The sequence below is a fragment of the Rhododendron vialii genome, chromosome 6a (assembly GCF_030253575.1).
Source record: "Rhododendron vialii isolate Sample 1 chromosome 6a, ASM3025357v1".
Lineage (NCBI taxonomy): Eukaryota > Viridiplantae > Streptophyta > Magnoliopsida > Ericales > Ericaceae > Rhododendron > Rhododendron vialii.
Genome location: NC_080562.1, coordinates 13,916,109 through 13,928,415, shown reverse-complemented (window position 1 = coordinate 13,928,415; position 12,307 = coordinate 13,916,109). Strand labels below are relative to the sequence as shown.

General features: G+C 36.3%; 3 protein-coding genes across 3 annotated transcripts; 1 reads left to right on the top strand and 2 right to left on the bottom strand.

Moving 5' to 3' along the window:
• Positions 1-4,088: 4,088 nt before the first annotated feature.
• LOC131328420 (uncharacterized) lies at positions 4,089-6,320 on the top strand. Its single transcript, XM_058361367.1, has 3 exons — positions 4,089-4,217; positions 4,642-5,755; positions 6,073-6,320. The coding sequence occupies exons 1-3, from the start codon at positions 4,089-4,091 to the stop codon at positions 6,318-6,320; spliced, it is 1,491 nt and encodes a 496-aa protein (XP_058217350.1).
• Positions 6,321-8,254: 1,934 nt separating this feature from the next.
• LOC131328419 (uncharacterized) lies at positions 8,255-8,978 on the bottom strand. The gene is made up of 3 exons (XM_058361366.1): positions 8,777-8,978; positions 8,554-8,693; positions 8,255-8,441 (listed from the first exon to the last, which is right to left on the bottom strand). Exons 1-3 carry the CDS (start codon positions 8,930-8,932, stop codon positions 8,255-8,257), a joined length of 483 nt encoding a protein of 160 aa, XP_058217349.1. The 5' UTR covers positions 8,933-8,978.
• Positions 8,979-10,103: 1,125 nt separating this feature from the next.
• LOC131328418 (uncharacterized) lies at positions 10,104-12,087 on the bottom strand. Its single transcript, XM_058361365.1, has 3 exons — positions 11,484-12,087; positions 11,282-11,413; positions 10,104-10,997 (listed from the first exon to the last, which is right to left on the bottom strand). Exons 1-3 carry the CDS (start codon positions 12,057-12,059, stop codon positions 10,104-10,106), a joined length of 1,602 nt encoding a protein of 533 aa, XP_058217348.1. The 5' UTR covers positions 12,060-12,087.
• Positions 12,088-12,307: the final 220 nt, after the last annotated feature.

The window sequence follows — 12,307 nt, the reverse complement described above, 5'->3', positions numbered from 1 at the left end:
CATCTATTCTAATATATAAAGGGGGAGAACACTTTGGTGAGGACTTCAAAATGAGGCTGGCTCCCATTTCCTCTCCTCAAATTGCCACAAACAAAATAAAAGTTTTACTTTTTAAGTAACCTACACACCTATTAACTGTAAGGTCATAAAAGTAACATAACCAAACACAGTGCCCTACGTTTATAAACGAGGTGCAGTTACAATTCCTGATCAGTTATTTCCTCCTCTCCTTTCTGTATGGCAAATTTCAAAAATCCGTTGCCAAAAGCTTTAGCATCCGTCCATCCAGTGAAGTCCAAGAGATCGATAATCAATGCTTCACGCAAAATCCTACTACTAAACAGGTACTGCGTATCCTGCAATTCCCTTTTGGTGTACGTTTTAATTGTACTTCATTACTTTTCTGGTACTTTTCCACTCTCTCTCTCTCTCTCTCTCTCTCTCTCTCTCTCTCTCTCTCTCCTGTTTTGGGTCGTATGTGAAATCTGAGATTGTGTTGCTTTGGTTAAAACGGAGGCTGTGATGATAAAAAAAAAATAATCTGAGATTGGTATAAAAGAATCTGTCTTTAAGCCAGTTTTGGAACATTTTGACAAAAAACTGAAGTATAAAAAATTAGTTTCATACCATCATCAATTATTAATAACATACATCATTGTGTCTTCATAGATTATTAGAGGTGCATGCGTGAAGCTTGTGCACATGGAATTCTGATAAAATATGCACAAACTTGATAAAACTATGGAGTAATTGATGTGAAGCCTTATTTTATCATAATTTGCCTTGCACACGCCCCCGGCCTCTAGTAAATAGCTAATATTGTAGATGTTCGCAAAGACTAGTTCATTATATAAGGGATTTATTAGGTAATAATCTGTAATTTCAATCTTATTTGCATTACCCTTGTGTCTTGTGGGAAATTGGCCAAATTTTACAGCATCAGAATTTTCTATTTCTGAGTTTATTTGCAAAATCTGGTATGAATGTTACATGGGCCTACATGGTTTTGATCACTCACTATAAGAAAAATAGTTAGCCTTCAGAGAAAGGTAATAAGATCCATTGACTGATACCACACCTTCTTTAATCCCCTCAAACTTAAAATTTATTTAGTCACCCAAAAATCTCTAACGCCACACCAACTTTTACTAACTGCCAATGCCAACAAAATTTACTGTCGTACATCAAAATAATGATGCCGCAATAATATTTACTGATGGGACACTTTTTTTTTTTTTTGCATACTTTCCTATATTACATAGGTAATTGTAAATATGGGTATATAAGCGGGTGGAGTGGAACACTTAAGATTGGTTATGCAAAAATGTCCCATGAATAAACCGACTCATTTTACAACTCAGCCAAACTCATTCAAATCATATCGTGACCTTGTCAAAAACTTATTTAAGATCGATGAGCAATTGATCAGACAAGTCAACGTAGCTCGTAGACATTTCCTGGTATATATGGTAGATTTTAGAGCTTAGTTCAATAAACGAAGTAAAAGACACGAGAATTACTCAAAAACTACACAATATTGATTTGGACTGTTTCTGGGTCATGAATATGTTTTTCACTGAAAAGATTGTAATGCTAATTAGTTCAACAAAAGATAAACAAAACAGAAACGACATCTAGTTCCTCTAACCAAAAAACAAAAACTAATAACAACTGCTAGGTGCTACCTAAAAACATTATAAAAGAGAGAGAGAGAGAGAGAGAGAGAGAGAGAGAGAGAGAGAGAGATGGTCTCGCATGAAAAAGAAAATAAAGTCAGAGTCATAAGTCTAGAACATAAATGAAACAAGCATTTTAAGGCTAAAATATAGTGCAGAGGGATAAGCCTTGGCATAAGCTCCGGACTTAATAGGGGATGGTGCCGGAGCTTGATTAAGAACCCGTTTGCTGTCGGCTGGTGCTGGAGCTTTATTGACAAGCGATGACAGCGGCGGCACTGGGGTGGTTTCCGGTGTAGGGTTGGCTGAGGGAGAGTTAGCTACAGAAAAATTACAGAACATTTACTACATTTGTAAGGTTCAAATCAAAATACAATGAGTCAATTCCGTAATTTTTGGCATAACTTCACCATTATGAGCGTAACTAAAATCCATTACAAGTATAACAGAATCCAAACAAAGCGTAACCAAAGAATATCCAAAAATCCAACTAAGGCATAACAAACAAGTTATGCTTTGCTATGGTTTTGTTATGCTCATAATGGGTTTTGGTTACACTCATAATGATTTTGTTATGCCAAAAGTTGCGGTGTCCCCAAAATGACCGGGGACACCAAAGTCATTCCCTCCGAAGATATATATGGCCAAGACCAATTCTTTTCATGATTTTATATGACTATTGTTAACGAGTAGTTCAAGGATATTGTCTCGTATACCCAAAACGAGGGTACACTACTCAGCATAAAATGTACAAGTCTTGCAACGAGTTTTCCTTGGGGGCTAGTTTTAGAACATGGGCGTAATTTAAAAGTTATATTTTCATGACCTTTTTATATTTAATGTTTGTATTCTAAAGTTTAGAAAAGAAGAAAAAAAAAAATCCACTTTATCGAGAATAAAGCCATAGAGGAGGGAGATTTATTTTCTTCTTTTTAAAAAAATATACAATTGATTAGTATGGATAATGCATGTTTAGCATTAATCTCTCTTGTTATAAAAATCTACTAGAATGATTGATGTGGTTTGTTACAATCCTTGCATTCGCAACCAAATCTTCTGCATTGGAGTTGTAATTTGAAAAATGCCTACTCATTTCGGTTCCCATTTTTGTTTGGTACGGTAAAAATATATACTTTCCATCGATACAACAATTATAGATAAAACATGAGATGAGAAGGGGAGTGGAAAAAGTTTCAAGATTTATGGACTAATCCTCTGCCAGCAATATAAAATAAAACTGCACATGTCAATAAATCAAAATTCTTGCCATGAAATAACTCACACAATTGCATGGAATTACCAGTACATTTTTTATTATTATCAAAAGCCAAAGCATAACCAATTAGAAACAATTAAAACTAAAATCACATACCAGGAGAAGCACCAGGAGCAGGGGAGACTGTACAACATACAAAATCAACAACAAAAAATCATCATAAACAGAAGTTGAAGTCCGGTACATAATGCTAAAGTGAAAATAACATCCTCAAATGAACTTTACATAGAATGCATAACTTAATTTCCTATATGGCACGGCGTCAAATACCTGCCTAATCATTTAAATAAATTGACATGCAATGACGTCGGTCACCATCGTTGCTCATTTGAAGTTATTTCTGCCAGAAAAGAAAAACCAACGATTAAGTGTTGTACGACCATGAAGTAGGCTAAAATTCAAATATAAATCGGTCTGTATTGTTAATTGATCAATACCAATGTGATTTTTTAGTCTCAAAAATGGTATATGGGGATGTAACGTTACCACAAGCAAAGTCATAACTATGTAGTGGCCCCTATATTACTTAGTCGATGGTATTTAAAACCTTGATCATACTAACGTATGAACTGCTTTTTTAAAACGTTGACAAGAATATTATGAGTCAATGACTACAATTACGTAAATTGTGATTGAACGAATTTTTTCCTTCCAGTTTTGGTCATACCATAGGTAGTGCATGTGTTCTTCTATCGGGACATGCAAACGTAATGTTGTGGCAATCGGTTATAGCGAAGGTGAAGTTTTAAAAATGTTTTGTCCATAGAATTAACGGTAAATTGGGCTAGAGTCCGTTTTGAGGTGTTTTTGGGTGTTTAGTCCAGCCCAATGTGTAATAGTGGTGAAGGTCCATTACTGTAACATTTATTAGGTCTACAGTCCGTTTCTAGACCAAAATGCCCTGACTGGTGTGTATATATAATGTGTTATTTTTAAATTTTGTTCCTTGCTGCTTTCAACCCAACGCGCCATTACTGGATAGGGCACCATTTCTGGATCTCGAGTAGCACAATCACGAGATCGAGCTCGTTTCTGGTGCGCCTCTCTCTCTCTCTCTCTCTCTCTCTCTCTTCCCGCAATCACAGCTCAGTTCGTTCTCTCTCTCTCTTCCTGCGATCACAGCTCAGTTCTGGATCATGATCACTTTCACGATTTCGATTCTGTATTGCGATCATGATCTCGTTTCCCTTTGTGACGATCTCTCCCGATCAGGATCACGATCTTTTGTCTTCGGAGTGTTTTCTGTTCGCGATCGCTGTGCTGATGTTTCTCTGTCGTTGTGTTTTTCTCTATCTCAGTATTTATTTTGATTTTTGCTGTGTTCTTCTATTTTGTGTTTTATAGAGTTTATTTGCTGAGATAGCGTTATCTATTGCTCTATTCTGGTAGATACTGAGATTGTTTTTTGTTGAGATAACATTATCTATTGATTTATTCTGGTAGATACAGAAATTATTATTGCTGAGATATGTGTATCACAGTGAACTGTATTTTCTGAGATACTGTTATCTCTTTCTATTTTTGTTTATTTGCTGAGATAGCATTATATCTATTTCTTTGTTCTGGTAGATACTGAGACTGTTTTTGTTGAGATAACATTATCTATTGCTTTGTTCTCATAGATAGACTACTTTTTTGAGATATGTGTATCTGATTTGTTTATTCTGATATAATGTTATCTGTTTGCAGACTGAACTGGTTTTTGAAGTTGAAATGGATTCTTCTATTCTTCTATTGTGCAAATATGGATCCTATAGTCTTGTTGTTAAGGTGACAGAAGGTTATCAATTTGAGGATCTTATTGAAAGTATTTCTAACAAGTGGAATGGTTTGGTATCAATGAGGTTGTTGTATTCTGTTTGTAATCATCGTAATATACTCCTTGAGAATGATGATGATTTTTGTAATATGATGGATTTAGCTGCTGCATATGGTGCTCATTGTGTTGAGGTATCTGTTGAAGATGGTAATTGTAGAGTTAGTAGCCGTTTTGAAATCGGTGAAAGCAGTCGTAGCAATGGAAATGGTGGAGTAACTAGTAGTTCACATTCTGAAATTGTTGAGGATCCTCTTGAAAAGTTTTGTCTTCATCATGAGACAAAAAGACTTTCAGCTGATTGGGCGTATTTGATTAGTCATGTTGGTCAAGAATTTAGAGATAGTGTTAAGGATTTTAGGTTATCTTTGTGTAAGTATGCAATTGAAGTTGGATTTAGGTTCAAGTATTTGAAGAATGACCAATCAAGAGTGACAGCTGAGTGTGCTTTTAAGGCAGATGGGTGTAAATGGTTTGTTCATGCAATTCTAGACAAATCAAATCAATTTTTTTGCATTAAGGAGCTTGAAAAAGAACACAGATGTGGTGCTACAATTTGTAATTCAAAAAATTCTCGGATGTCTTCAAAGCTTGTTGTAGAAGAAGTTCTTGATGAAGTTCGTTCAAAGGCGTCGTATAAGCCTATAGATGCTGTTAGATTCTTCAGACAACGATACGGTACTACAATCGGTTATCACCATGCATGGTTAGGTGTTGAGATGGCGAACAATGATACTCAAGGTGATTATCCATTGTCATTTAACAAACTTCGATTGTATGCGGAGGTAGCGATGGAGAAAAATCCCGATAGTGTTGTGGACGTTGAATGCTGTGAAGATAATCGGTTTCGAAGGTTATTTGTGGTATTCGATGCATGCATCAAAGGATTCAACTACTGTCGGCCTTTTTTGTGTCTTGATGGTACTTTTTTGACGGGGAGATATAAGGGAACTGTGCTCGCAGCCGTTGGGAAGGATGCTGATAACGGTTAGTTTTTTTCTTTTTTTTCAAATTCAGAGAATGCTTATACTGAGATAGAGTTATCTCTCTCTTTTATTTGTGAGCTGTATTGGCTGAGATACTGTTATCTCTTTCTAGTTTTGTGATTATTGGTTGAGATAGCATTATCTATTGCTTTATTATGGTAGATACAGAGACTATGTTTCCTGAGATACCGTTATCTCTTGCTTTATTCTGGTTGGTAGAGACTGTTTTTATTGAGATGTCATTATCTCTTGCTTTATTCTGGTAGATACAAAGACTGTTATTGCTGAGATACTGTTATCTGTTGTTTTTGTGGGCAGGCTTGTTTCCGGTTGCTTATGGTGTTGTTGATTCCGAGACCGACGATAATTGGCTTTGGTTTTTGTTGAAGTTGAGATCTATTCTGTCAGCTCGTGAACTTACTTTTATAACAGATCGCCATACTGGTCTTGTGAAGCATGTGCCAGAGGTTTTCTCAAACGGATATCATTCTTATTGTCTGCAGCATTTGAAGAATAACTTGAGGGATAGGATGTCAGGAAGAGCACCTAATGGTTTCCGGGAATGAGTAGTGAGTCTCTTCAATGATTGTGCTCTTGCACCTACAGTATTAGATTTTAAAAACTGTGTAAACAAATTGTTTGAGGTCGGTGGAGACAGAGCTAAGGAGTTTGTTGCTTCCATTCCGGTGTATAATTGGGCGAATGCATATTTCCCAGGTAAACGATATGGGGAAATGACCTCAAATGCTGTGGAGTCTTTCAACAACTGGATTGTTGAAGCTCGTAAGTTGCCAGTCCTTAAATGTGTTGATACAATCAGGGTTCAAATCATGACTCAAATGTGTGAAAGGAAACAGTTATCAAGAAAATTGAACAGTGTTTTGTGTCCTGAATATGATGCGAAATTGAGAGAGTTCTTTAATAAAGGACGGACATGGACTGTGTTTGGATCAAGTGATGAGGTTTTTGAAGTGTCTTCATTACCAGCTGTTGTGGTTGACATAAGAAACAGGACATGCACATGTTGTCGTTGGCAGCTCTATGGTTTCCCTTGTGTGCATGCATTCACAGCTCTTCAGAAGAATGGCATAGATGTATCCAATAATATTGATCCATTATACATTGCTGATGCTTTCCGATTCTGCTTCGATTGTCCTATACATCATGTTCCTATTTCTACTCTTGGAGTTGCACCAGTGTCTGAAAATTCTGCTGTTATTCTTCCTCTTATTCTTCCTCCTAAGACTAGGAGGCCACGTGGTAGACCCAAGGTTGCAAGAATCCGGTCAAGGGGTGAGAAGGTAAGGCAAATAAGGTGTGGCAGGTGCAAGAAGTTAGGAAATCATAATAGGAAGAGATGTAAGGAAGCTTGTGATTGATTCATTGTGTTCTATTGTTGATTCATATTCATTGGACATTGAATGAAAGGTTGAACGTTGGCTGAGATATTGATATATCTTTTATTTTGTTTTTACAGAGCATGTTTAGGTTTTACAGTTTATGGGTTTAGGGTTCACAAAGAATGTTTTGTATGAGATAGCTTTATCTGTCATTCTATTTTGCGAAATGTATTGGCTGAGATACTGTTATCTCTTTTAATTTTTGTGTTGATATAGATTTTATTGGCTGAGATAGCATTATCTCTAACTTTATTCTGGTAGATAGACTATTTCGCAACATCAGTTGTATGTCAAGTGAAAAGATATAGAGTTGTTATCATAACAAAATGATAACCTGCTATTTGCCATTGTTCGGAGCCGACCATGCATATGTGTCGTTTTAAACAAAAGAACAACTATTGTAATTCAAAATAGAGTAGGCAAGACATTTTCATATATAAGCCCTGGTACGGTGAATTCCAATTGTTCGGAGCTGACCATTCATATGTGTCAATTTTAACAAAAGAACAACTATTGAATGAAAGGTTCACAAAGAATGTTTTGTATGAGATAGCTTTATCTGTCATTCTATTTTGTGAAATGTATTGGCTGAGATACTTTTATCTCTTTTAATTTTTGTGTTGATACAGATTTTGCTCGCTGAGATAGCATTATCTCTAGCTGTATTCTGGTAGATAGACTATTTCGCAGCATCAGTTATATATCAAATGAAAAGATACAGAATTGTTATCATAACAAAACAATGACCTGCTATTCCCATTATTCGGAGCCGACTATGCATATGTATCGTTTTTAAACAAAAGAACAATTACTGTAATTCAAAACAGAGCAGGCAAGACATTTCATATACAAGCCTTGGTACGGCGAATTTCAATTGTTCTGAGCCGACCATTCATATGTGTCAGTTTTAACAAAAGAGAACACCTATTGTACTTCTAACAGAGCAGCCAAGACATTTCATGTACAACCCTGGTATGGTGAATTCCAATTGTTCGGAGTCGACCATTCATATGTGTCAGTTTTTAACAAAAGAACACCTATTCAGCAAAAGAACACCTATTCAACTTTCCAACACCTAGTCCTATTCAACTTTCCAACACCTAGTCAGTCTTCAAGTTTCGGTCTTTCCAAAGAGCTTCTGTCCATGTTCTTGGTTCATCATACAGGAACCTCACCAACAATAACACTCTGTATTCTCTGATTTCATCAGTTGTCAATGACTCAGGGATGCTTTCTCCGTGTGCAAGCTTGTCAATGATGTAGCAAACTATAATTCCACAGTCAACGCTGCAAAAGTTGTCATAATCAGAGTTTAGAAGTTTAGAAATAGAGTGCACAGGAAATAACACAGTGCATAGTAGTATCGAAATAAGATGCTGAACAAGATTAATTGGCTTACGTTCCAGGTCTTTGTTGCGGAGATGCAGGTGAGATTATTGGAGCATCAAACTTTTGATTTTCAAAGATTGTTTCGTTTTGTGATGAGAGGATGAATGTTGGGGTATGATTTTTCTTCACGAATCCTTCAACATACTTTTTCTGCATTTGCAAGGTTAAATATTTGTTTATTATTATTTCTGCGTCATTTAAGTATGGATTATAAGAAGTCTCAGTATTTTTACCATTAAACGAGCATCTTTAAGGTATGCATCTGCCTTTCTTCCAGTTGGTCTGATGGAGTTGTAATGCCTCCATTGCCCATCCTCAATGTCATAAACCAGGACAGTCCAATGGTATGGATCGTTGTCGTTCTCTTTATTACCTCCTGAGGAATTCATGGGGAAAACCAAGTAGCGATAGGCATGCTGTTTTTGAATGAGTTCTAGCAGCTTGTATCAAGGAACATCTTTCTGACCTCATTTTTCTGGTCCTTCAGTAGGCTCTGTCAGAAGGAAGTGTTTCACAAATTACATGCGACAAAATACATACCATATACCAGTTGAGATAACCATATCTCATGGTTTCTAATGGATAATTCAGAACATAGAATTCGTGAGATATTCTTATCTCTTGTTCTTTGTGCGCAAAAACAGTATATGAGAAGCAAGAGATAACAGTATCTCAGATACATAATATGTTTTTGATATTCTTATCTGTTGTTCTTTGTGAGAAAAAACAGTGCATGTGAACAAGAGATAACAGTATTACAGAAAAATAACATGTATTTAAGCAATAGATACAGAGATCAAGTAGTCATGCGAGACTAGTGCTTTACTTACCCACAATATGGATTTGAAAAATAGTATTTTACTTTCATCTCCTTGCTCTCTTTCCAATATGAATGTAAACGAATCGATGAGCTGCACACATTATTTCATGTGAGACTTAAATGCACAAAAGATTGGTAACAGTCTTGAAGAAATATAGAGTATTGGCAAAAATGAAGCGAGAGATAACAGTGTCTCAGATAAAAAGTGTTGGTATCTCACAAACTTAATAAAGAGATAATGTTATCTCATCGAAAGAATTTACTGGTAGTACAATGTATACACATGTGAATGTGGATAAAGCAAGAGATAGTAATATCACAATGTAAATGTCTAAGTGCACACTAAAACCCTAACAAAATAAACTAAGAGATAACTCTATCTCAGTCAATTCAATTCCCAAATAAACCGAATAAACTAAGAGCTAAGAATTAATGAAAAGTGAGGGATTGATAAAGAGAGCCGGAGGGGTACGGTTTGAGAAAGACAAGGAGCCTTTCTTACCGTGTTTTGTACATCTTTTTCATTCAAGATTTCTATAACTTTTTGTAAGCTTACTGTACCATCAAAGAGGTTGTTATCCCAGATTGGGATTCTGCAAAGTTATAAGACAACAGCAGTACATCAGCAATGAATATGAATCAAGAGATAACAGTATTTTAGACAAATAACATCTATTTGAGCAAGCAAATTGGTGCATTTTTATTAACCTGATGTCTTTCCCACACTCAAATATGTGATTTTAGAAGATCTTGTCATTTGGTAGTTCTGGAGCTGCTTTCTCTGCTTGTTTCTTCCTCCCATAGACTTGAAAATCCTCCATGTTCTTCTCTTTCCTATCTTCCCTCTTACTCACTCTCTTTGTCAACGACGATGGGTCCACAGTATGACCTTTCCTCAATCTCTTCTTCGTTGTTTGTTGTGGTTCTGCTTGAATGCTTGAGATTGTGGACTTGATCATTTGGTCTATTTCTTCCTCAGTCACTTTTTCATCATGAATTGGAGATTCATGATGGTGCACATTCTCGCTTTGTTTTTTTTCAGACAAGCTATTTTTTTGTTTCTGCAACTCTTCAATTATCTTCTGATCTTTGTAATGTTGGGAAACACAATGTGCTGCAATGTCATGCAACTCTTCTGTCACCTCTTCAATTTTTTCTTCCGCTATGTCCTTCTCAACATACAACCCGCCTATTTCAACCTCATTTTCGATTATGTCTTCCTTCAACATCTCCACCTCAACATGCAGACTACAAGTTTCTTTTTCAATATCTGTATAATCTGCATTTTGTTTTCTATAACCTGAAAGCTCATGTTGAAGGGATTCTACATTCTGGCGTAACTCAACAATCAACAGATCCCTTTCTTGGATCTTCTTGTCCCTATCTTCAATTTCAACTTTCATGACATTGTTCTCTTTTTCAAGCACCTTAATTCGTTGTTCAAGCTCTAAAATCAAATTCTTAACATCCTGGTTCTCTTCTTGAGGGTTTTCTTCTTGGGTTAAAGGCTCTTGGTCCGTAAGGTTTTTCTCTTTGGCTTCGGGTTCTTTGTGTGTACCTTCTTGTTCATGCAAGACTAGAGCTGCAAACAACCCTATCTCCTGTTCAGTTAGCTCCAATTCTTCCTGTTTGACCTTTGAGAGTAGAAGGGAACAATAAATTAAAAGAGGTAAATTCAGATTATAGATTCATGAGATATAATGTTTCAACTAAGATAGAGTTATGTCTCATTTTATTTGCAAACTGTATTTGACTGAGATACTGGTATCTCATTCTTTTTGTGTGTTTCTAAAGAGTTTATTGTTTGAGATAGCATTATCTCTTGATTTATTCTGGTAGATACACTATTTTTGATGAGATACCGTTATCTAGTTTTGACCATAAAACATAATAAAATCCAATAGGTAATAATGCTTACCATTCCCTCTGGAAGGCTGCTCAGTGGTGCCTCCAACAGTTTAGCAGCAAGCTCATTCATTTTCCATTTCATAAATCTTGGAAAAGTTTGTTGAGCTGGTTCCATAATGTGGGTATGTTCACAGAGCCAGTACTGTTTTCAATGAAAATATGTGTCAGATGTTGTTGATATTTTACTACAAGAAAGGGTAGAAGATTTTTACCAGGAGTGCAGTGGTGCAACCACCAACAATCGCCGGATTCTTGGAGTTGAGTTCGTTAACAAGATTATTGGTGATGAACATTGACCAATTGTAATTTGCACTATTTTCCAAATCCTCAACAAGCTTTAGGTAGGACCAATTCAGGTTTGGACCTGTTGTTGGGAAAAACAGTGTTCCAATGGTGTACAATGTCAGAAGACGTGCCAAATCTTTTGCAGCTTCTATCTCTGATACTTGTTTATGCTTCTTCTTCTGCTTCTTCTTGACGGGAGGTTTCAAAATATTTTCAATTGTCACCCTCATTGTTGGAAGGTGCATGGTGCTTGCCCCAGCAAAGACTCGATTGGCAAATTCTGTGTCTGGCCTTCGCCCGTGGCTTGCGATGTGGATCTTCACCGGTCCAGATGTTATTCCAAAAATGACACCAATCTCATGATCAGTCAGAGGAATATCTTTTCCTGCAAGGGAAAACTTTGCTTGACCTCTCTTATATGTCTCTATCAACTTGATAAGGACAGGATCAGATTTCTTCACCATTTGCTCATCAATACTGCCTTGAGTAATTGCAAACAACATGTTCGCAAAAGGTGATTTCTAAATCTGTTCGGATTGTACTTCATTGAACTTTACATCATGTCAAAGGCTTACAATGCTGTAAAGATTCGACCTACAATAAAAGTTACAAGACAATAGCAGTATATCAGCAAAAATGAGGCAAGAGATAACAGTATCTCAAGAAAATAACACCTTCAGGTTATTGTATAGAATGGCATGCCAAGTAGTTACCTGTATTGCAAACGTTTTGGTTTAACCTCATCTTCCTT

Excerpts from the sequence above, each read along its gene's own strand:
- LOC131328418 (XM_058361365.1), bottom strand. The coding sequence starts at position 12,059 with ATGTTGTTTGCAATTACTCAAGGCAGTATTGATGAGCAAATGGTGAAG. Across the intron at positions 11,414-11,483 it reads GTTGCACCACTGCACTCCTG|TACTGGCTCTGTGAACATAC; the intron begins GTAAAAATCTTC and ends CATTGAAAACAG. Across the intron at positions 10,998-11,281 it reads GCAGCCTTCCAGAGGGAATG|GTCAAACAGGAAGAATTGGA; the intron begins GTAAGCATTATT and ends CTACTCTCAAAG.
- LOC131328419 (XM_058361366.1), bottom strand. The coding sequence starts at position 8,932 with ATGAATTCCTCAGGAGGTAATAAAGAGAACGACAACGATCCATACCAT. Across the intron at positions 8,694-8,776 it reads TTAAAGATGCTCGTTTAATG|AAAAAGTATGTTGAAGGATT; the intron begins GTAAAAATACTG and ends TTGCAAATGCAG. Across the intron at positions 8,442-8,553 it reads CCGCAACAAAGACCTGGAAC|CGTTGACTGTGGAATTATAG; the intron begins GTAAGCCAATTA and ends CAACTTTTGCAG.
- LOC131328420 (XM_058361367.1), top strand. The coding sequence starts at position 4,089 with ATGATCACTTTCACGATTTCGATTCTGTATTGCGATCATGATCTCGTT. Across the intron at positions 4,218-4,641 it reads TTCGCGATCGCTGTGCTGAT|ACTGAACTGGTTTTTGAAGT; the intron begins GTTTCTCTGTCG and ends ATCTGTTTGCAG. Across the intron at positions 5,756-6,072 it reads TGGGAAGGATGCTGATAACG|GCTTGTTTCCGGTTGCTTAT; the intron begins GTTAGTTTTTTT and ends TTTTGTGGGCAG.